The sequence below is a fragment of the Liolophura sinensis genome, chromosome 11, assembly GCF_032854445.1.
Source record: "Liolophura sinensis isolate JHLJ2023 chromosome 11, CUHK_Ljap_v2, whole genome shotgun sequence".
Taxonomy (NCBI): domain Eukaryota; kingdom Metazoa; phylum Mollusca; class Polyplacophora; order Chitonida; family Chitonidae; genus Liolophura; species Liolophura sinensis.
Genome location: NC_088305.1, coordinates 29,471,942 through 29,495,874, shown reverse-complemented (window position 1 = coordinate 29,495,874; position 23,933 = coordinate 29,471,942). Strand labels below are relative to the sequence as shown.

The window sequence follows — 23,933 nt, the reverse complement described above, 5'->3', positions numbered from 1 at the left end:
AATAAATAAAAAAATCAAATGTTATTTTGATATATTTGATAGCTGCCATCTGTAATTAAATGTTATTTTAACGGGAGCTGTTACATCTGCCAATGTTATTTGGATCTGCTTTTGAATAAGAGCAATTCCCAATATTTTGTGGGTGACACAAAGATGATATCTATATCTAGTGGAATTGTCCAGTCACTAAATGAACAATGTATTCGTAAGAGAGCCTTTGACTGAATCGCCCGTCTGGGTTTGGGCTCTTAACTATTGAAGAATGTTTGACCTACCGTGTTGCCTCCCCTTAACCAAGTAGTGAGGGGGCGCGCCGGTGATCACATCCGGAAACCTGTCAACTGTTGGGTTCTCGAATCGTTGACTTGATTGCTCAAAGTTAAACATTCTCCAAATTCTACAATGACAGGCGTCAGGTGAAACATCTAAAAATGGATTTGAAGAAAAAGCTCATATCTTTCATCAGTCGGCAGGTAAGTCAGCTTGTGGTAAATAGGAAAATGAACTCGTTGATACAACAACAACGCCCATGTCCACATTGCATGTCAACCGTATGTGACAGGAGCTGATCGCTGACTTTGCAAAGGACCGTCTTTGTGGATTCCAAAGGATTACAAGATAGCAACAATTTTTTTCTAAAAAGCCAAGATGTTTTAAGCCAAAATCCTACTTTGTCAACCATCATGCCGCCCAGCCCTGTCCATCTAGATAGGCCTGAGATTTTGCTGACAGCCGCGACAAATTTTGCCAATTGCAGGTTTTTAAATGGAGTGCACGTTGGTTTGGGCCCATCCATGAGCGAGCAACGTTTTACCAAACCTAACTTAAGAGCAATCTCGGGCTATGCTACTCAACCTTTAGTCAGAAATCCCCCCATTTGCTGTTGAGGTTAAGATCAGATGGTATGCGAATAAGCACTCCATTTACACAAGTTTGTCAAATCCACGTTGTAACATTTCTTATCGCCACACACAATTTTGTAATTGTAATCTACTAAAGTATGCAGCATCACTTGGGCGCTTGCCTTTGGGCTCAGCAGACCCATTTCCAGCTCATTTGGGCATGTTGTCTTGCTCCGCAGTTTGTTTACTTTTCCAAAGGGTGACTGTAGACTCATGTATTGATGAAAGGAAAATGATCTGCGAAGAACTACATACTCGTAATACTCCCAAAACCTAGTGATCCATGCTGAGAGTCTTCTTTTGTTTAAATACCTGTTGGCTTTGTTTTTTTTGTTTTTTTTTTTGCTATCCAGGACTCAGCCAAGTCTCCTGTTGATGATGATGTGAGCAGCCTCCAACTGTCAGCTGATCCAGCTCTGACCAAGTTCAAGGTGGGTAAAATGCACGCTGACAGGTCTTATGGGTCATGATTTAACACTAGTTCTGTCTCATCATCATACACATGTGAATACTCCTTTGGTTGTTTTGTAGAAGGTTTTTTTTTTTTTGTGTCTTTGGAATTGTGGATAATTAATGTAAAATAAACTGCTACTGTAGTACTTACTGATTATCACGTCTGCATCAAACTGAAATTGAGAAGAAAAAGAAAGGAAAAGGTGATTTGCATTATTCATTATCCCTTGGCCAGTGAAAGTTCAGCTGTGGATTTTGTTGAGATCTCTGAGGTGCATGTACCTGGCAAGGTGTGATAGTTTCCTTGCTCTCTCCATTTATAGTAAGTTATGTACCTGTCTTAAATGTACATTTGTGTGAATTAACAATCTCAAATATGGTGCAAATCCCTCAAAAATTTTGTCATACTGTCCACTCGAAAAAATAAATTTCTGATTGGTAAGCCCTCTGTGGATACAATCAATGCACAGTGAGGAAGCTTTCCAATCTAAGGTTATTCGGACCCTAGCTGTGTTGGCTGTTGTTCATTCCTGCTATTTAGCTCACCTGTATGAAGCACAAATGTACAAGCATAGCTTATAAATGTCATACCCTGAGCGTCGGCACCAAATTCACGATTTCACTTTTTTATGAATTAAACTGAAGTGTCTCATACAGGCGAGCTTTCTGGTGGCCTTGCTACCAATTTTAAGTTACAACGATGATTTACGGGCAAACCTGTAACCTAATACTTAGGAGAACAGAGAAGATAGGATGATATACTACTGGAAAAATGTAAGCTTAAGCACCAAAAATAATGTTATATGATGTTTAATTCTTCATTTTTTTGTAACAAAATTTTTAATTCATGTATTAAATGTACATTAAAAATATGCTCGCAAGAACTGCATATATTAGAGGTACATGTAGGAGGTCTCAAAGGTCATTGGAGGTCACAGGAGATCAACAGAGGCAAAACATAGGCATTTGTACTCAATTAACACCTGACTGAAGTAGCTATCAGGCCATCTTTAAAAAAATCTTGTTACATGCAACCAGGTGTTATTTTTTTTTTTTCATAGGGTCATAATTTTTTGGGTTTTCTGGCTATTGAAAAACATGGGGATTTTAAAGAAATTAACAATGTGAGAAAATATGCAAAAGAAAAAAAAGCTGTCAAATTTCAAATATAAAGTTCAAAACTAGGGCCCTTTATTTTTTAGGGTGGGTCAAGTTAAGCCCAGCAGACATATTTTTAAAGATGGCATCAAGTACAATAGACAAATAGTGGACATAACAAGACTACATCTGATCCTCAAGGGGATAAATCAGATTCATATATTCTGGTTCTCTTTCTGGTAAATGCTCTCTGAGGACTCCTTCTTCGTCATATGACTGAAAAATCGTTAAGTATGACATTAAGCCCCAATCACTCACTCACTCACTCATTCACTCTTTCTGGTAAAAAGTTATGTTGGAAGGAGTGTTTCACAGTTGTTTGTGCCTGTTTTGTGTAGGAACATATCAACGAGTACCCGAATGACCCACAGGCAGATAGAGAGGTCATTGAGAGTATCGAGACTGTGTACTACAATGACGAGACGTTTGACGCCAGCGAGTATGAGCTCAACAAACTGCCAGAGACACTGGAGATGGTGGAAATTAACAAAGATCGAGAGAGATTACGACGACAACATCAAGCGGTGAGTCAGCATTGTTCCAGTTTTGTTTCTTAACTTGTTTTTGTTTTATTTGTTCTTGGAAAATTATGTTATTTTGCGACCTTTTTTTTCAATTAATTACCTGTGAAATGTACTTGTATATTTTAGGCTGCATAATTTCCTGATGTGTATTAATGTTTTAAAATTTGCTTATTTGATTCGTGCTTAATATCATGCTCAAGAAATTTCCACTTACATTCCAGAGCACACACATTTCTGGCGAAAATTGCTAGTATGCTACATGGGTACATAGTTTGTACAAACCGTTATCACAAAGATATATATTAAGTTTCTTGGGCAATTCAAAGGCCATGTAGTACAATTTAGTGCAAAAAAAACAAAATGTTTGGTCATTTGAGTACAAATTCCTGGCACCCCATTCGACACTACCTGCCCCGATAGCGCAGTTGGTAGAGCGTGCGCTTTGGGAGGTGTTAGATCCAGGGTCAATCCTGGGTTGGGTCACGCCTAAAACCTTAAAAAGAGGAAGTTGTAACTTTCTAGCTTGGTATTCAGCATGAAGGAGATAGTGCAACGACTATTTGACCTGTATCAATATATTGGCTCGGGTGGGGCGGTTACTTGCCTTTGGTAAGTTGCCTCAGTGAAGCAGCACTTGATGAAAGAGCGATGGAAATCCGTCCTGCAACAAGGAGGCACATTACATAGACTCTAATGACTCCTGCGTCGTCATATGACTGAAAACCTGTTAAGTTTAACCCCAAGCACTCACTCACTCACTCACCATTTGACACTACTATGACTTCACAAAACTCCAGTTGACATCTACTGCTCAGAAGACCACGTCATTTGTGAATGAGCTTTAGGATTATTTGAAGATCTGAGAAAATTCATGCATGGTATATGAATTAACACATGTTGTGCTGGACAGGGTACCTTTCTTCTTCCATTCATCAATAGAACAGTCTTACCTTTTAAATGATAGCGGTCAGCTTTATGAGTGGAGAAACTGGACTACCCGGAGCAAATGTAAATTTTGATATAGAAATAGCTGTGTTGTATTACATGACATATGATACATGAAGCTGTATTGTATGAATAAATTCATACTAATTTACTGTTCCTGAACACTCTTTATCCAGGTCTCTAAAAAGGTGTCAGAGTTAGTGCTACAGAACCATCCTGCCTATAACACAGAGCTTCAGAGGGTGATGGAGTTACAAAAGGCTCTACAAAGTGCCAGTGTCATTTGTGCTAACGGGCGCAGGTAAGACGTGAAGGGGTGTGGGGGACAAAGAGGAATGTGGGACAGTGTCTTCTGTTAGACATGGTGTCTCAGAAGTTGCATATTTTAGACAGGAGATTTTTGTAACTTCTCCTCTCCGTCCATATGTTGCAGATATGAGGTTTGTTTTTGTGTAATTTAAATGTGTATTCCACTCATAGTTACAAACAGAGTGATAAAACTGACGGGTGTTGCAGTAAACAGTTTTAACACCTGCACACTAGCTTTGTTTTGCAGCTATGTTTTAGCTGTTACTGTAATATAAAGCCAGGTTTCGTGAAACGTCTCAGGTTTTTTTTACTGAAGCAAATTTGTTTTGCTGAAACATAATAGTATTCTTTGGTAGTGTTTGACTTTTTTGGAGAAACAGACCAAGGGAGACTTGGACAAAAAATACCAACATGGACTTCAGCAATTTGCTGAACTCAGGAAGTTTCGTGAAAACGGTTCCTGGCGTTAGTATCTGTGATATTATCCTTGTTTGCAGACATTTAGACAGGGCTAAGACCGGTTTTACCACAGCCAGTTTGGGATTGTTGGCTAACTACAGAAAAAGGCAGCAACTACAAGGTCTACTCAAGTCCCTCAGGACCATCAAAACACTGGTAAATAGTGCACAGTGCTTGTAATTGTTGTTATGTACTATTCTGGAAGGCACTGTGAGATTTTCGTGAAATATGTAGAAATATTGTTAAAAATTTATTAGTGTTAAAAATTTTGTGGACAAAATGTAATTCCTCAGTTGCTTTCATCCGACCAATAACCAGGTCTTCGTTGATTTCATCCAACCAATAACTGGCCTTCATTGGTTTCATCCAACCAATTATCTGGCCTTCGTAGATTTCATCCAGCCACAGGGCCTAATCCAGCCCTTCTCAGCGTCAGATTAGTGGACGCTGCCGTTCCCTCAAAGTGCCCTTTGCGTCAAAAAAAACAAGAAACAGCCCGAATTCATTATAAGCGAATATAATTTCTGTGTGGCCTTCGTTGGTTTTCTCCAGCCATAAACCTGGCCTTCTTTGGTTACATCTAGCCAATAACCTGGCCTGCATTGGTTTCATTCAGCCATCAGTCTGGCCTTTGCTGTTTTTCTCCAGCAATTAACCTGACCTTCGTTGTTTTTCTCCAGCCATTTACCTGGCTTCGTTGGTTTCATCCATGCAGTAACACGGGCCTTCATTAGTTTTCTCTAGCCATTAACGTGGCCTTCCCTGGTTTCATTCTGGTGATAACCTGGCCATTGTTGGTTTTCTCCAACCATTGACCTGGCTTTGTTGGTTTCATCCAGCCATTAACTCGGGCCTTCGTTAGTTTTCTCTAACCATTAACATGGCCTTTGTTGATTTCATTCAGCTGATAACCTGGCCTTCGTTGGTTTTTTCCAGCCATTTACCTGGCCTTCATTTGTTTCATTCAGCCATTCTCCTGGTCTTTGTTCATTTCATCCAGCAATTAACGTGGTTGGTTTCATTCAGCCATTAACCTGGTTGGTTTCATTCAGCCATTAACCTGGTGTTTGTTGTTTTTCTTCAGGAATTAACCTGGCCTTTGTTGTTTTTCTCCAACCATTAACCTGGTCTTCCTTGATTTCATCAAGCTCGTAACCTGGTTTTGTTGGTTTTATCCAGCCACTAACCTGGCTTTCATTGGCTTGGTTCAGTTTTAACTTGGCCTTCATTAGTTTTCTCCAGCCATTTACCTGACCTTTGTTGCTTTTGTTCAGCCATAAACCAGGCTGCTTTGGTTTTTCCAGCCATTTACCCGGCCTTTGTTAGATTCATCCAACCAATAACCTGGCTTTCATTTGTTTCATTCAGCCTTCTACCTGGCCTCCATTTGTTTCATTCAGCTTTTAACCTGGGTTCCTTGGTTTTCTCCAGCCATTAACCTGGTCTTCTTTGGATTCACCCAGCCAAGAACCATGCCTTCATTGGTTTCATTCAGCCATTAATCTGGCTTGCGTTGGTCTTCTCCATCCATTGACCTGGCTTTGTTGGTTTCATCCAGCCATTAACTCGGGCCTTCGTTAGTTTTCTCTTGCCATTAATGTGGTCTTCGCTGATTTCATGCATCTGATGACCTGGTATTTGTTGGTTTTGTTCAGCCATTAACTTGGCCTTCGTTGGTTTCTGCCAACCAATACTTTGGCCTTCATTGATTTCATCCTGCCAATAAACTGGCCTTCATTGATTTCATCTAGCCATTGACCTGACCTTCGTTGCTTTCATCCAGATAGCAGCCTGACCTTCGGTGGTTTCATCCAGTTATTAACCTGACTTTGTTGGTTTCGTTCACCCATTACCCTGGCCTTCGTTTTTTTCATTCAGCTGTTAACCTTGTCTTCGTTGGTTTCATCCAACCAATAACCTGGCCTTTGTTGATTTCAACCAGCCAATAACCTGGCCTTTGTTGCTTTCATCCAACCAGTAATCTCGCCGCATTGGTTTCATTCAGCCATTGACCTGGCCTTTGTTGATTTCATCCAGCCATAAACCTGGCTTTGTTGATTTCATCCAGCCATAAACCTGGCTTTGTTGGTTTCATCCAGTTGTTAACCTGGCTTTTGTTGGTTTCTACAGCCATTAACCTGGCCTGCTTTGGTTTCATTAAGCCAATAACCTGACCTTCATTGGTTTCATTCAGCTTTTAACCTGGCCTTTGTTGGTTTTCTCCAGCCATACACCTGGCCTTCTTTGGTTTCAGCCGATCAAAACACTGGCCTTCATTGGCTTCATTCAGCCATTAACTTGGCCTTTGTTGGTTTTCTCCAGCCTTTCACTTTACCTTATATGCTTTTCTCCAGCCATTAATCTGATCGGCTGTGGTTTTCTCCAGCCATTATTCTGACCTTTATTGTATATTACCTAAAGGTAATGTTCACTGGGGCCAGTTTGCTCCTTACATCCTAGCAGTGAATTGTAGTGTATTATCTGTATAAAGTTAACATGTGCATGTGTACCTTGAGATTTTCAATAGCATTCATTTTGTTTTATTTTCAGCAAAGCACAGAAATTAGGCTACGGGAGATGTTAGAGGTATGTTGGAAATAAGTACACTGTAAAGAAGGGAGGAATGAACTTTTGTACCTACCTGTATGTCAGAGGTTTTTACCTATCTGGTGCATGCACCCCTAAACCTGACAGCCAGTTTAAGCATAAAGAATTTTTGATTACAATGTTGCCAACACAAATCAAATAGGTTAGTTTTAAAATAGTTCTTTTGGTATAATCTGTAGTGATACAGCCTTGATGGCCATTTATTTATTTATGAACTTTATTTATTTCTGTATGTGATTGGTGCTTTACGCCGTACTCAAGAATATTTCACTTATACAACGGCGGACTACATTGTGGTGGGAAGAAACTGAGCAGAGGCCGGGGAAAACCCACGACTAGCTGCAGATTGCTTACAGGCCTTCCCATGTGCGTCCGGAGAGGAAGCCAGCATGAGCAGGACTTATAGTGACTGCTTTGTTGAGAGGCTCCTGGGTCATTACGCTGCGCTAGCACGCTAACCAACTGAGCCAAAGAGACCCTAAAAAGAAAAAATAAGCTTGAACAAGGTTTCAGTCAAATTTGTGCACTTGTTTTGCTTTTGCAAAAGATATCAGCCTCTTCATGAACTGTTGCAACATAAACCGCTATTTGAATGTATAGTGAGTTTACTTTGTTAACCTATTGTAACATACCAAATGTAGTATCTTGGAATACCATGGTTGCTTCTGAATCTGTTCCATCAGGAGGAAGATTATGCTGGGGCCATTCAGTTATGCCTGGAGTGTCAGAAAGCAGCCAGCACATTCCGTCACTTTAAATGTATCAGGTAAGACATGCAATCTTTCAAATTTTCTCTCATATTAAAGGACAAGAATTCTTATTTTATATCGTGTTAGTATAAAGCACCTGTTTGTTGAATATTAAAAGCCCTTAACCAGTGAGGTGTGTGTTTAAATCCAACTCACGCTGCCTTGGCTTTCTCAACAGTAGAAGGGGAATGCATATATGTATGATTTGTTTATTTATTTGATCGGTGTTTTAGGCTGCACTCAAAAATATTTCACTTATACGATGGTGGCCAGCATTATGGTGGGAGGAAACCGGGCAGAGCCCGGCGGAAACCCACAACCATTTGCAGGTTGCTGGCAGACCTTCCTACTTGCAGCCAGAGTGGAAGCCAGCATGACATATATGTATTTGAAAAGTTGCTATGAAAAAGATCAGGCACTGTAAAAGTACTGCTTTTCACCAAAATTTTTTGCCTGTAAATAAGCACTTTCTGGAGCAAGCCGAGGCTTTAAATAACACTTTTGATGCCAACCTTAAATTTTTTGCAGGTAAGAAATAATAAAAACTCCTAAGTGGCCCTATATTGTGGGTGTGCCAAGATTGTGGGTGTGGCGATCATAGTCAAGCGACTTGTGTCACTTGACAAAAATCCTGTTAAACAAAGTGAAGTATAGTAACTTCAGTTCAGACATCTCTACAAAGATAAGATTTAAGCTCATTTACAATCTCATATTACATGCTCATGTACATGTAACCTAAAATGTTTGTAATCTGCCCAGATGGCTCAGTTCGTAGAGCATCTGCTTCGAGGTCGGGTCGCACCGAAGACCTTAAATGAGGAACTTATAGCTTCCTTACCTGGCGTTCAACATGAAGGGGATAGTGCAACAACTGGTTGACCCGTATCAGTATAATGTCTCGGGCGGGGCGGCTTACTTGCCTTCAGTCATTTGTCTCAGTGAAGCAGCACTAGATAGAAGAGCAGTGGAAATCCGTCCTGCAACAAGGAGGCACATTACACATACAGTAAATGACCAAAAGTTTTGCCCTCTGACTGATAAAGTGTATCCCAGGATTGATTGCGTTGGTTGTGGTTATTACTTACTGCAGGAGACCATCAGGGATGACCAGGGGATTATACTGACAGTCCAGGAATTTTAACAAACAAGCTCACACTTCACTGAGCAGTTAGTCTATGATCCTACCACCAACAGTTCATGGTTTCCTCAGTTTTAATCATAATACTTTTAGTACATGCACTTTGCAACAGGTTGATTGTTTAATTATCATTATTTCGTGATAAATTGGAATTTGGGAAAAAAAACTCTGTGGAGATTAGGGGTGACTACCCAGTACCTTTGCGCGTGTGGGGAGTGTCATGTCAAAGATCCGTTCTTAAACTAGACAGCTGTCCGCATAAAAAGCTGTAGCAGAATTTGGCACACCGTGAATCCATTCTTGCAAACTAGGCCTAGCAGCAGACGAGATGAAGATGTTAATTTGCGATAAAAGTGACGCCTACGGCGTGCATGTGCACTGCTGCAGGTTAACAGTTCTTGTTCAATCTGGAGTAATTTTGAAAGACTGTCAACTTATGTCACATTATGGTGTGTGTTGTTATCCAGCTTTTTCCACATTATGACGTCTGTTAATCAGCTTTTTCCACATTATGACGTCTGTTGTTATCCAGCTTTTTCCACATTATGATGTCTGTTGTTATCCAGCTTTTTCCACATTATGACGTCTTTTTGTTATCCAACTTTTCCCACATTATGACGTCTTTTTGTTATCCAGGTTTTTCCACATTATGATGTGTATCATCCAGCTTTTTCCACATTATGACCTCTGTCAGTCAGCTTTTTCCATGTTATGACCTCTGTTGTTATCCAGCTTTTTTCACATTATGATGTCTGTTGTCAGTCAGCTTTTTCCACATTATGACTTCTGTTGTCATCCAGCTTTTTCTACGTTATGACCTCTGTTGTCATCCAGCTTTTCCACATTATGACCTCTGTTGTCATCCAGCTTTTTCCACATTATGACCTCTGTTGTCAGTCAGCTTTTTCCACATTATGATGTCTGTTGTCAGTCAGCTTTTTCCAGCTTATGACCTCTGTTGTCATCCAGCTTTTTCCACATTATGACCTCTGTTGTCAGTCAGCTTTTTCCACATTATGATGTCTGTTGTCAGTCAGCTTTTTCCAGCTTATGACCTCTGTTGTCATCCAGCTTTTTCCACATTATGACCCCTGCTGTCGTCCAGTATTATGATGTCTGTTGTCAGTCAGCCTTTTCCACATTATGACCTCTGTTGTCATCCAGCCTTTTTTCACATTATGACCTCTATTGTCAGTCAGCTTTGCCCACGTAATGACCTCTGTTGTCAGTCAGCTTTGCCCACTTTATGACCTCTGTTCTAGGTGAGATCAAAGCACATTATGACCGGTCGGTTCTTTTATATGACTTTTTCTTTTCAGTGAGCTCAATGCTAAGCTGCAGGACACCCTGGAGATGATAGAGGAGCAGTTGGATGTGGCCTTATCACGGACCTGTACAAACTTTGACCACGTGCATTACAGCAAAGTGCAAACAGCATACAGGATGCTGGGAAAAACACAGGTGGGTCCCTACAGTATCAATGTCCACTTTTATTTATTTAAATTATTCACATACAGGGTCTTTAGTATCCAATTACATAGATGGTAATATACAGATGGTAGATGGTACATGAAACAGTGACTTTATAAATGGTACTTGCTTGGAAACAAGACTGGTTGGCCTGGTGTCAGATTAAGGTGACTGGGTGGGGTGTCATGTCTGGTGTCTTCAACATGATATTACAGTGGCGGCAGCACTTTGGCAGCATGGATTCGCTCTGCCACAAGAAGACACAGTTTATGCACAAACACCCAATAACTTCTCATCATGTGGGCCTCAAATGAAAAGTTGTTAAAGGATTAGTGTCCAGATTTAGCTAGTGGCCTGTTGAAACAATATATTACGGGAAGGGCTTCTGAAAAACATAATAATGACTTTACATCTACCAAAACAATAGACTTACTGCCCTATAATGTAGCTGACCTGCTGGCTGCCTGGTACTGCTGAGCCTAAATTACCTGAGAATTCCTATCAAAACGGTGTTATTTTTGACATGTATTTGAACCACACAAAAGAAAATATACTGCTGTATCAATTTGAAACCATATTGGACGATGTTGAAGTTCTGATTTATGACACTGACTTTAAAAGAGGGAGTTGTGACTTCCCCGCTTGGCGTTCAGCATGAAGGGGACAGTGCAATGACTGGTTGACCCGTATCAGTATAATGGCTCAGGTTGGGGCGGCTTACTTGCCTTCGGTAAGTCGTCTCAGTGAAGCACCACTAGATAAAAGAGCAGTGGAAATCCGTCCTGGAGCAAGGAGGCACATTACATAAATAAAAAAGGATTCCTTTGTGGTCATATGACTGAAAAATTGTTGAGCATGACGTTAAACCCCAAGCACTCACTCACTCACTCACTCGAAATAGCCTATGGCCATATAGTCATGTACGATAAAAATGTGGATGTCAGTCTAAGTGTACAGAGATTTGCAAATCTATTAGTTCATTTAAGCTTGAGGTTTTAGTCGACTGCGACCCCCATAGTAGCCAAATCCTTCAACTTCAGCTAGCTGTATTCGTCTCTTAACTTTCAGATGAAAAATGAAGAGAACAGATACAGTACAAAATGCTCCCGTCTTGTTCTGTAAATCCAAGTCTTCCTGAGAGTCAAATTGTCTGACAACTTCAAAAGAATAACTCCAGGGGTCTTCCACGAACTGTTTTTATAACCGTATGCTGAGCAGCAAACCATTTTGGAAGAAATTTGATATGCTTGTTTTGACTCTTGTAGCTTTTTTTAACACTGAACTAAATAATGAAGCTCTGACAGCTGATAAAGGTCGGACTTGTGTGGCGTAATTCTGTGGAGACTGCCGAGTGTTGGCGGAAAAAACGAAAAAAACACACTTCATTATGTAGTGATTTTAAGTGTACTCCGATTAATGTACACTTTTTAAATATTTTTTAAACTCAGTTTAACAATATATACACGGGAAGCTAATTATGAGTAAATGATAAATCTGGATGCTAAACCTCAAACCACGTAAAACCTTTAGTATACATACACACATACATGCAACAAGTTAAATTCAACAGTGTGAAAGGTACAAAACATAACCTTACTCACTATATGCACACAATAAAATTTTTGAAATGAAATAGGGTAAAACAAATCAAGTAACCTTAAAATTAGCTAAAACATATTGCCTGAAAGTTCTATCATAACTAAGGTGCACTTTTGTCTTATTATGATTCATGCTAGAGAAATGTTTTTAGGTGTGTTGAAAGGTCGGATTATATTCTACTGAGAGAAGTTTCAGTTTCAAAATGAATATTTTATTTGCCTCTAAAAATGCACTTTATTGTATGTATATCTGTATGTCACATTTGTCAGCGCCAAATGTCATTGGTTTTACCCAATTTAATAAGTGAAAATTCTTGAGTATGACGTTAAACAACAAATAAAAAATTAAATTATGAATTTTTGTGTCAGAATAATAACACAGTTTGAATTAAACATCTGTAGCTGCGGCGTGCTTGTTTTTTTCGTTGCCAGACTGCCATGGACCAGCTGCACATGCATTATGCCAGCGCTATCCACAACACTGCGTTCACCATCGTCCTGGGCTATGTAGAGTTGTGCGCTGGCCACATGCAAGCCAACTTCCAGAAGAGACAGTATCCAGACTTGTGCAAGGTGAGATAACTGGGACTTGACATCTCATTTTGGGGCAGGGGGGCAGGGGGCAGGAGACAGATCATGGCAGCGTGGTTAAGATGGGTGTTTCCCGAACACTCTGACACAGAAGATGTGGGTTTAATCCCAGCTTTAGAAAAAGAATCCAAGTCTTCGCTCTTCTGTGAGGCTTGTTGTCAGTCGAAATCAACAGAACTTCAGTTCAGGTGGTCATACACGAAGTTTAGTGGAATCCGCTAGCCTTCCACCAGTATGGCATGCCTGTTGATATCACTCTGCTGCTGAAAGTCTTTGCGTTTGTCATTCAATAACTTGCCCAATTCTAAAGTTTTACGCCCAGCTCTGAAGTTTTACTCCACCCTTTCTAATTAACTTTTAACTCACTTACAAATAAGGTTATATCTGTTTTATTTGTTTTTATTTCTTTATTACTGGGGAGCCAACCAAGAACCCCCCCCCCCCCCCAAAAATATGGAATAAAAATAAAACTGAAAATTCAGGTTTTTATTTTGTCCGATCTAGATGTTTTAAAGATTTCCCTGCTGTTCAAGGCCCTCCGATCGTGTATGATATGGCTTTGAGAGAAAAAATTGATGGAGTATTCCCAGTTTTCCACAAAGTAGATGATTTTCATGTTTTATTTTTAGTTTTATGCTCCTCCCCAACATGGAAAAAATTAAGTTAGTCAATGAATTAGTTAACTAGTTAGTTAATTAGTTAGTCAAGAGTTTTTTTAAGTTATTCAGTGAGGGTCTGGGAATTCCTGTGGGAATTGTATAAATATGTAAATTAATGGACATTAATAGTTACATGTATTCTGTCTTTTTTTTATTTAGTTTATCACAGGTGAAGTGTTCATTCCTTGCTTGATCGGGTTGTGCAAAGCATTATGGGAAGTGATGAAGAGCTATCACATGACCATAGAGTGGCATGAAGGGCTGCTCAGCGAGGCAGGTAAGTAAACAACCGCAAAATGGTTAGATAAAGATTCACAGGTAGATTTATTCCTTTCTCTACTCCTGAAACCTGTTTTGAAGTCAAAAACTTTATTGAGAAATCTTATTTACAAAAAGAAGATATTTGAAGCTAGATGCTTAAAATTGACTGAAATTGTGCCATTACATCACAAAATTTTATCGATGTGAGGCACATAGTTAAGTGTTCAATTTGGATTACACTTCTAGGCAAAAGCCTAATAGCAAGAAAACCATACATGGGAAGGTCTACCAGCAATCTGCGGATCATCATGAATTTCCCCAGGACTCTGCCCAGTTTCCTCCCACCATAATGCTGGCGTCCATCGTATGGCGTTAAATAAATAAATAAATAAATAAATAAAAGCAAGAAAAAGGCCAACTACTGGCCTTGAAAAGTTCTTGAATTTCTTACAAATCTTCAAGAACATTTCTTGAAGAGCCCTTCAATTTTACGATTTACTTTCAGAGACGTTGGGCAGTAATGTTGAAGCGACATTTAACCGTCATTACATCAAGCAGAAGCTTGAGCATGGGTTAGGCCGAATCTGGCAAGATGTCCAGCAGAAAGTCAAGACCTACATCCTGGCCACTGACCTCTCCAGCTTCAAGTTTGACGAGTTTATTCAGGTGTTAGATCTCGTCAACAGGTAAACAAATTTAAGCGGATTTATTTGTCTTGGTCCTTATTTTGCGTTGAGAACATCCTGCATTGAATGTGCTGCTAATGTCAAAGCACAAGGTCTTACATTTGCCATCAGTATTGTTTTTTGGCTCCTTACCAAATTTTGCTTAGAGTATAGTTGTAGTCCTGTACCTTTTGTCCATCCTTCTGGGAAAAATCATTAATGCACTGATTGTTTGTTTTTTTTTTAAATTATTCAATTTGGTGAACCAGTTTGTCTCCACTTGACATTGAAGCTTATTGATAACAAACATTGACAATATTTCACTCACCTTTTATTCACTTTCTGATCATAATTCATGTTTGCTTGGCTAATATTATATCTCCAAAACTTCTCTAAATGTTCAATGAAGCTTTGCTGGCAAAAAACATTGACAAAATTAGGTTTTGGCCCACACAACTGACCTGTGTACTTTCTCAAGGCAAGAATTCGTTTTGGGATCATCTCTAAAACTGCCCAGCCAGCCTGAGTTAGCTTTCATCTGATTGGTGGTGAACTGTGTTATTTTGTACTGTCACTTGTGATTGGTGCTAGGTTACCAAGGTAACAAGCCTCTTTTTCAACTTTTTCTCTGATTAATGCTGACCTGTACTTGTTTTGACCAGGTTGATTCTGATTGGTGAGGAATTTTGCGGGAGTAAATCTGAAGGCCTACAGGACTCACTGAAGCGACAGAGCCTGAATTATTTCCGTAATTACCACCGGGCGAGGATGGAGGAGCTGAGGATGTTCCTGGAGAATGAAGGCTGGGAGATTTGCCCAGTCAAATCCAACTTCACTATACTACAACTTCTTGTGAGTATCTCCTGCAGTAGCCTTCACCTATAAGGTCAAGAGTTCAAATACAGCGATTTTTACCTTTTTTAACACAAGGAAAAACTTGAACACCGCATTTGACATAAATACCATTATAAGTTGATAGTGCCATTGTTAAAATAAATGTACAAATAACTTCGAAAACAAAAGAGAATTTTTTGTTACAAATATATGTATTCCATTATGTAGAATTGAGGTGGAGGTTGAGTATAGGCCTTCTCCTTGTTTGGAGAAGGCCTCTATTCTGTCAAGAGTCAGGTTATTCTCGAGACTTTGAAATTGGCTATTTTAGTACTTCCTTGGCATGGTGCTGAGGATTAAGAGACACCCAAAGTACTGGTTTGCCTTGTGTTAGCACACAATGATCAGTGTTGTTTGATCAGTGTGGTTTGATCAGTGTATTTCTAGCCTGAGAAAAGGTTTCTGACACTAACTTAAGACACAAAACTTGTCTAGGGGAATTCCTCTTTTTTTTTTCTTTTCTTTTTACACGAAACTGTTTTATGAAAAATATCCTTTGTAGTCTTATTTCTTTGGCTGATATTTTTCACCATCAAGAATATTTCACTTATACCACGGCAGCCAGTATAATAGTATGTGGAAACCGACCAGCGCACTGTGAAACCTATGACCCTCCGCAGGTTTGCTAGCAGATCTTCCCACATACGGCCGTAGCTTTATATAAGTGGCAAAAGTCACAGAATTATTTAAATTATTAAGTGTTAAAGGTAGTTTCCTCGTTGCACATTTTCGCTTGTGTTTTCTTAGGAATTCCGTTTTATGAGGAATTGGTCTGATCCCTCCAAACCCTCTACTGTCAACGGTCTCGGGGCTAGCACGCCATCCAAGTCCTCAAACACAATGGCTACAACGACGACCGTGACAGTACCTGATAGCGCCATGTCCATGCCTACGTCCACGTCCAAACCTGAAAACGGCTACTTCCAAAAATTCAAAGGTGACGGGAATCCTTTTGATATCCAAAAAGATGAGGAAGAGCATGAGGACGTCTTGGCTACCAATGGGGTAAGAATGCGTACTGTATTTGCCCTAATTAGTGCATTTTAGGGCCAAATGAAGGTTGTAAAATATATCTTTTGTTGCTCAGAACTTTTCAATAGAATATTATTTGTTAATACATGCTTACTCAGTCATATGTGATGTCATTAACCGTCTTGTTGGGCTGGGTGTTGGCCTGTCAAAGACGCATAAGTTCAGCGCAGAAGACTGATGTACAGGCAAATTGCTTCAGCATCGTGGTCCGTGTTTCACATGCAAACAAGAGGAGATATCCTAGTCATCAGACACACATGGCGTCAGCTGCAGGATACAAGATTATACATGTCCGCCTCATGCAGACACACATGACATCAGCTGCGGAATACAAGATTCCACTCATGCCCCTCATGCAGACATACATGACACCAGCTGCAGGATACAAGATTGTACACGTCCCCGTCATGCAGACACACAACATCAACTGCAGGATACAAGATTATACGCATGCCCCTCATGCAGACATACATGACATCAGCTGCAGGATACAGGATTATACGCAACTCCCTCATGCAGACACACATGACATCACCTGCAGGATACAAGATTATATGCATGCCCCTCATACAGACATACATGACATCAGCTGCAGGACACAAGATTATACGCATCCCCCTCATGCAGACATACATGACATCAGCTGCAGGATACAGGATTATACGCAACTCCCTCATGCGGACACACATGACATCACCTGCAGGATACAAGATTATATGCATCCCCCTCGCGCAGACACACATGACATCAGCTGCAGGACACAAGATTATACGCATCCCCTCATGCAGACACACATGACATCACCTGCAGGATACAAGATTATATGTGTCCCCCTCGTGCAGACACACATGACATCAGCTGCAGGACACAAGATTATACGTATCCCCCTCATGCAGACATACATGACATCAGCTGCAGGATACAAGATTATACGCATCCCCCTAATGCGGAAACACATGACATCAGCTACAGGATACAATATTATACTCATCCCACTCATGCAGACATACATGACATCAGCTGCAGGATACAAGATTATGCGCATCCCCCTCATGACAGCTTTGAATGGAACACACAAGCATTTTGTCTGAATCAGAATAACATTTTTTACCTCGCAAGCAAAACACGTTACACCTTTCTAAGATCTATAGAACTCTCAGACTTCCTGACAGTTCTGTAATGAAATAATGACAGATATATTTGAACATGATAGGATATTGTATTATTGTAATACAGTTTTTGTGTTTTAATTAAAGGGATAGAGAATTGACACTGACAGGCTGACTGTAATGATAGCGTTTCCTGGGTTAAATCTTGCAGCCTTGAATAAATCTATCATAGCTAAAATATAGCCTAGACGAGCCATAGCCCAGACTTGCCAATCTCTCACACCAGCCAATCAGAATCAATTCTGTATCCCTTTAACTTCAAAGTTGTCGTTTCCTTTTGTTCTACGTAGGATAATTTCATTCTCTTGTTGAAAGCCACAGCTGTTTCCAGGTGTAACGTTGTCTTGCCTCTGGCCTGTTTAACAGATGGATGATTCTGGTTTTGGGTACAAAGACGACAGCGATTCAGATTCTGACGTTCCCGATGAACTCAAGCAGGAATTTATTGATGAACTGGCAGGGGAGACCACTCCTGCTAAAAGGTTAGTATAAAACAAGTCAGCTAATGACGTTTCAGCAAAACTGAACTCAAAAGATAGTAACCTGTGGCAAAAGATTTTACAAAACTGGGGGCTCTGTGGATGTTTTTGGTTTTTTCTAAAACCTTCTGCAGAAAAAAATCAAAAGTGGACTATGGAGATGCCTCCTGGAAAATGACTTTTTTGAAGAGATCAAGTTGTTCTAACTAGATACCAGGGCTCACATTAGAAAGCCTATCTTTTAGGACCCGTGAAAATTTGGCAGGCCAGTTACAGTTTAACCTGGGAGCTGATAGTGGTTACAGGCTCTGGGACACAGAGACCAGGGAGACCCCTGCTCGTGGGGCCTTTATGACAATATATGGTTGGCGATGCGCATGTGTTCTGTTTGAGCAGTCTAACGTTGGTTGAAGACCACTGATATGATGTTTATATCTGTTATCACTTGTTGGAAATTGGGGGTTGTTTTTTTTTTTTTTTTTTACATGTAAATTATTTTAAAATGTATATTATCATTTTTTAATATAAAAACTATATTGTTTCATGGTTCTAATATGCGTTTTCCTTGATGTGGCCGAAGTAAATTGCTGATGTGATGTTTAGCCATAATCATTCATTCATACCATAAATATTTTAAATAATGGTCAAAATCTCATAGGGACTTACCCTATGCATAATGCTTAATTACAAGTTACAATATGCCTACAGCAAACAGACGTTTTAACATCTGTTGCACTTCTCATCCCAGGAGCCTGAAGAAGTTATCAAGAAGTCGAAGCAATTTCCGGCCTGCCCCAATCATAACCAACACAACCCTGAATGTAGTACGAGTGTTTGGTAAGGAATCATTTGTATGCTGCTGTTATTTACTATAACACCGGCCTGCTCTGTAAAAATAGTATACGGGATTCTCACTTGATCAGTCATCCAATCAGCGTTGGACCGAGGGACTGTTTTAATCCAGTTTTTTTTCGTCAGTTTTGAAATAATAAAATTTGATATAAAATTTTGAAATTGATATAATTTGATAAAAAATATGATGTATAAATAAATCTGATAGGCAGTTTTGATGGTGTTTGCATTTTTGTTATTATACATTTTGATATGAGAGTATAAGCAAACTCGTATCTTACCTGGTGACTTTGTTTGATGTCTATTAATGGAAAGTCTGGTGTCATTCTGTCTCCCAGGTAAATACATGCAGATGATGACCTACCTGAAGCCAATTGCCTTTGATGTTATCTTGTGTATGTCCCAGCTGTTTGACTACTATCTCTACACAGTGAGTATTCTGTCAGTTTGCCTTGTCCTCTAGACAGTGAGTATTCTGTCATTTTGCCTTGTCCTCTACACAGTGAGTATTCTGTCAGTTTGCCTTGTCCTCTACACAGTGAGTATTCTGTCAGTTTGCCTTGTCCTCTACACCATGAGTATTCTGTCAGTTTGCCTTGTCCTCTACACAGTGAGTATTCTGTCAGTTTGCCTTGTCCTCTACACAGTGAGTATTCTGTCAGTTTGCCTTGTCCTCTACACTGTGAGTATTCTGTCAGTTTGCCTTTCCTCTAGACAGTGAGTATTCTGTCATTTTGCCTTGTCCTCTACACACTGAGTATTCTGTCAGTTTGCCTTGTCCTCTACACCGTGAGTATTCTGTCAGTTTGCCTTGTCCTCTACACAGTGAGTATTCTGTCAGTTTGCCTTGTCCTCTACACAGTGAGTATTCTGTCAGTTTGCCTTGTCCTCTACACTGTGAGTATTCTGTCAGTTTGCCTTGTCCTATACACCGTGAGTATTCTGTCATTTTGCCTTGTCCTCTACACTGTGAGTATTCTGTCAGTTTGCCTTGTCCTCTACACCGTGAGTATTCTGTCAGTTTGCCTTGTCCTCTACACTGTGAGTATTCTGTCAGTTTGCCTTGTCCTCTACACAGTGAGTATTCTGTCAGTTTGCCTTGTCCTCTACACCGTGAGTATTCTGTCAGTTTGCCTTGTCCTCTACACCATGAGTATTCTGTCAGTTTGCCTTGTCCTCTACACAGTGAGTATTCTGTCAGTTTGCCTTGTCCTCTACACAGTGAGTATTCTGTCAGTTTGCCTTGTCCTCTACACTGTGAGTATTCTGTCAGTTTGCCTTTCCCTCTAGACAGTGAGTATTCTGTCATTTTGCCTTGTCCTCTACACACTGAGTATTCTGTCAGTTTGCGTTGTCCTCTACACAGTGAGTATTCTGTCAGTTTGCCTTGTCCTATACACAGTGAGTATTCTGTCAGTTTGCCTTGTCCTCTACACAGTGAGTATTCTGTCAGTTTGCCTTGTCCTCTACACTGTGAGTATTCTGTCAGTTTGCCTTGTCCTCTACACCGTGAGTATTCTGTCATTTTGCCTTGTCCTCTACACTGTGAGTATTCTGTCAGTTTGCCTTGTCCTCTACACCGTGAGTATTCTGTCAGTTTGCCTTGTCCTCTACACTGTGAGTATTCTGTCAGTTTGCCTTGTCCTCTACACCGCGAGTATTCTGTCATTTTGCCTTGTCCTCTACACAGTGAGTATTCTGTCATTTTACCTTGTCCTCTACACCGTGAGTATTCTGTCAGTTTGCCTTGTCCTCTACACAGTGAGTATTCTGTCAGTTTGCCTTGTCCTTTACACAGTGAGTATTCTGTCAGTTTGCCTTGTCCTCTACACCGTGAGTATTCTGTCAGTTTGCCTTGTCCTCTACACTGTGAGTATTCTGTCAGTTTGCCTTGTCCTCTACACTGTGAGTATTCTGTCATTTTGCCTTGTCCTCTACACACTGAGCATTCTGTCATTTTACCTTGTCCTCTACACTGTGAGTATTCTGTCAGTTTGCCTTGTCCTCTACACAGTGAGTATGCTGTCAGTTTGCCTTGTCCTCTACACAGTGAGTATTCTGTCATTTTGCCTTGTCCTCTACACTGTGAGTATTCTGTCAGTTTGCCTTGTCCTCTACACCGTGAGTATTCTGTCAGTTTGCCTTGTCCTCTACACAGTGAGTATTCTGTCAGTTTGCCTTGTCCTCTACACTGTGAGTATTCTGTCAGTTTGCCTTGTCCTCTACACAGTGAGTATTCTGTCAGTTTGCCTTGTCCTCTACACCGTGAGTATACTGTCAGTTTGCCTTGTCCTCTACACAGTGAGTATTCTGTCAGTTTGCCTTGTCCTATACACCGTGAGTATTCTGTCAGTTTGCCTTGTCCTCTACACAGTGAGTATTCTGTCAGTTTGCCTTGTCCTCTACACCATGAGTATTCTGTCAGTTTGCCTTGTCCTCTACACAGTGAGTATTCTGTCAGTTTGCCTTGTCCTCTACACAGTGAGTATTCTGTCAGTTTGCCTTGTCCTCTACACCATGAGTATACTGTCAGTTTGCCTTGTCCTCTACACAGTGAGTATTCTGTCAGTTTGCCTTGTCCTATACACCGTGAGTATTCTGTCAGTTTGCCTTGTCCTATACACAGTGAGTATTCTGTCAGTTTGCCTTGTCCTCTACACCGTGAGTATTCTGTCATTTTGCCTTGTCCTCTACACTGTGAGTATTCTGTCAGTTTGCCTTGTCCTCTACACCGTGAGTATTCTGTCAGTTTGCCTTGTCCTCTACACTGTGAGTATTCTGTCAGTTTGCCTTGTCCTCTACACCGTGAGTATTCTGTCATTTTGCCTTGTCCTCTACACAGTGAGTATTCTGTCATTTTACCTTGTCCTCTACACCGTGAGTATTCTGTCAGTTTGCCTTGTCCTCTACACAGTGAGTATTCTGTCAGTTTGCCTTGTCCTTTACACAGTGAGTATTCTGTCAGTTTGCCTTGTCCTCTACACCGTGAGTATTCTGTCAGTTTGCCTTGTCCTCTACACTGTGAGTATTCTGTCAGTTTGCCTTGTCCTCTACACTGTGAGTATTCTGTCATTTTGCCTTGTCCTCTACACACTGAGTATTCTGTCATTTTACCTTGTCCTCTACACTGTGAGTATTCTGTCAGTTTGCCTTGTCCTCTACACAGTGAGTATTCTGTCAGTTTGCCTTGTCCTCTACACAGTGAGTATTCTGTCATTTTGCCTTGTCCTCTACACTGTGAGTATTCTGTCAGTTTGCCTTGTCCTCTACACCGTGAGTATTCTGTCAGTTTGCCTTGTCCTCTACACAGTGAGTATTCTGTCAGTTTGCCTTGTCCTCTACACAGTGAGTATTCTGTCAGTTTGCCTTGTCCTCTACACAGTGAGTATTCTGTCAGTTTGCCTTGTCCTCTACACCGTGAGTATACTGTCAGTTTGCCTTGTCCTCTACACAGTGAGTATTCTGTCAGTTTGCCTTGTCCTCTACACCGTGAGTATACTGTCAGTTTGCCTTGTCCTCTACACAGTGAGTATTCTGTCAGTTTGCCTTGTCCTCTACACCGTGAGTATACTGTCAGTTTGCCTTGTCCTCTACACAGTGAGTATTCTGTCAGTTTGCCTTGTCCTATACACCGTGAGTATTCTGTCAGTTTGCCTTGTCCTCTACACAGTGAGTATTCTGTCAGTTTGCCTTGTCCTCTACACTGTCAGTATTCTGTCAGTTTGCCTTGTCCTCTACACAGTGAGTATTCTGTCAGGTTGCCTTGTCCTCTACACAGTGAGTATTCTGTCAGTTTGCCTTGTCCTCTACACCATGAGTATACTGTCAGTTTGCCTTGTCCTCTACACAGTGAGTATTCTGTCAGTTTGCCTTGTCCTATACACCGTGAGTATTCTGTCAGTTTGCCTTGTCCTCTACACAGTGAGTATTCTGTCAGTTTGCCTTGTCCTCTACACTGTGAGTATTCTGTCAGTTTGCCTTGTCCTCTACACAGTGAGTATTCTGTCAGTTTGCCTTGTCCTCTTCACAGTGAGTATTCTGTCAGTTTGCCTTGTCCTATGCACTGTGAGTATTCTGCCAGTTTGCCTTGTCCTCTACACCGTGAGTATTCTGTCATTTTGCCTTGTCCTCTACACTGTGGGTATTCTGTCAGTTTACCTTGTCCTCTACACTGTGAGTATTCTGTCAGTTTGCCTTGTCGTGTGTGTATTGAAGGTAATTAGAACCAGGTGTCAGTGTCATAAAGCGCAGGTAGCATAATGTGTACGAAACTTTCATGGTGACCAGATAGCTAGGTATTATGTTATACCATGGTACTTATGTATCACATTAAACACTTACCAGATAAATAATAAATTTCAGTAACATTTTCCTCACTTTCCTGATCAGATCTGACACAAAACTCACATCATATTAGGGATCCTTCATGGCCTATGGGGTTAGCATGCCAGTGCAGCGCGTTGACCCAGGAATCTCCAATGCGATCACCGTGAGCGGAAGTCCATGTCCTCTCTGGCTGTACGTGGCAAGGTCTGCCAGCAACCTGCTGATGATCGTGGGTTTCCCCAGGGCTCAGCCCACTTTTCCCCCCACCATAATTCTGGCCGCCATTGTATAAGTGAAATATTCTTCAGTATGGCCTAAAACACAAATCAAATAAATAAATCATTAAACACTTATGAAATAAATAATAAAATGAAAAAGTGATCAGATCTGACACAAAACTTAATTTATTGTAAACAAATAATCAGCATTAATATTGTAGCAATAGTCTGTACAGACTTACATGTGTGAGATGCCAGCTTCTCACACAGAGAGATTACTTCTGATGACACATGAGTGTTATTTTTTTATTTTCAGGTTTACACATACTTTGGTACAGATTTGGTGAGTAGATGTTTGCAGTGTTACCTTATTTGAAGTTGTTTTGCTGCGGAGATAATTCTGTTTATTCATTCAAGACACACACATACAAATTTTGTTAACTGGTTCAGCAACAGCTTTTAATGAATTGGTTTC

General features: G+C 40.5%; 1 protein-coding gene across 1 annotated transcript in view; it reads left to right on the top strand.

Annotated features, from left to right (window-relative positions):
• Positions 1-327: 327 nt before the first annotated feature.
• Positions 328-23,933, top strand: part of LOC135477462 (syndetin-like) — a 34,265-nt gene continuing 10,659 nt past the window's right edge. Inside the window, 17 exon segments of the mRNA XM_064757578.1 lie at positions 328-473; positions 1,256-1,333; positions 2,852-3,037; positions 4,159-4,283; positions 4,789-4,906; positions 7,301-7,336; positions 8,041-8,123; positions 10,564-10,705; positions 12,745-12,885; positions 13,722-13,839; positions 14,329-14,509; positions 15,151-15,340; positions 16,130-16,387; positions 17,950-18,065; positions 18,811-18,899; positions 19,253-19,344; positions 23,775-23,801. Coding sequence (XP_064613648.1) covers positions 432-473; positions 1,256-1,333; positions 2,852-3,037; positions 4,159-4,283; positions 4,789-4,906; positions 7,301-7,336; positions 8,041-8,123; positions 10,564-10,705; positions 12,745-12,885; positions 13,722-13,839; positions 14,329-14,509; positions 15,151-15,340; positions 16,130-16,387; positions 17,950-18,065; positions 18,811-18,899; positions 19,253-19,344; positions 23,775-23,801 — 2,022 coding nt within the window. The 5' untranslated portion in view covers positions 328-431.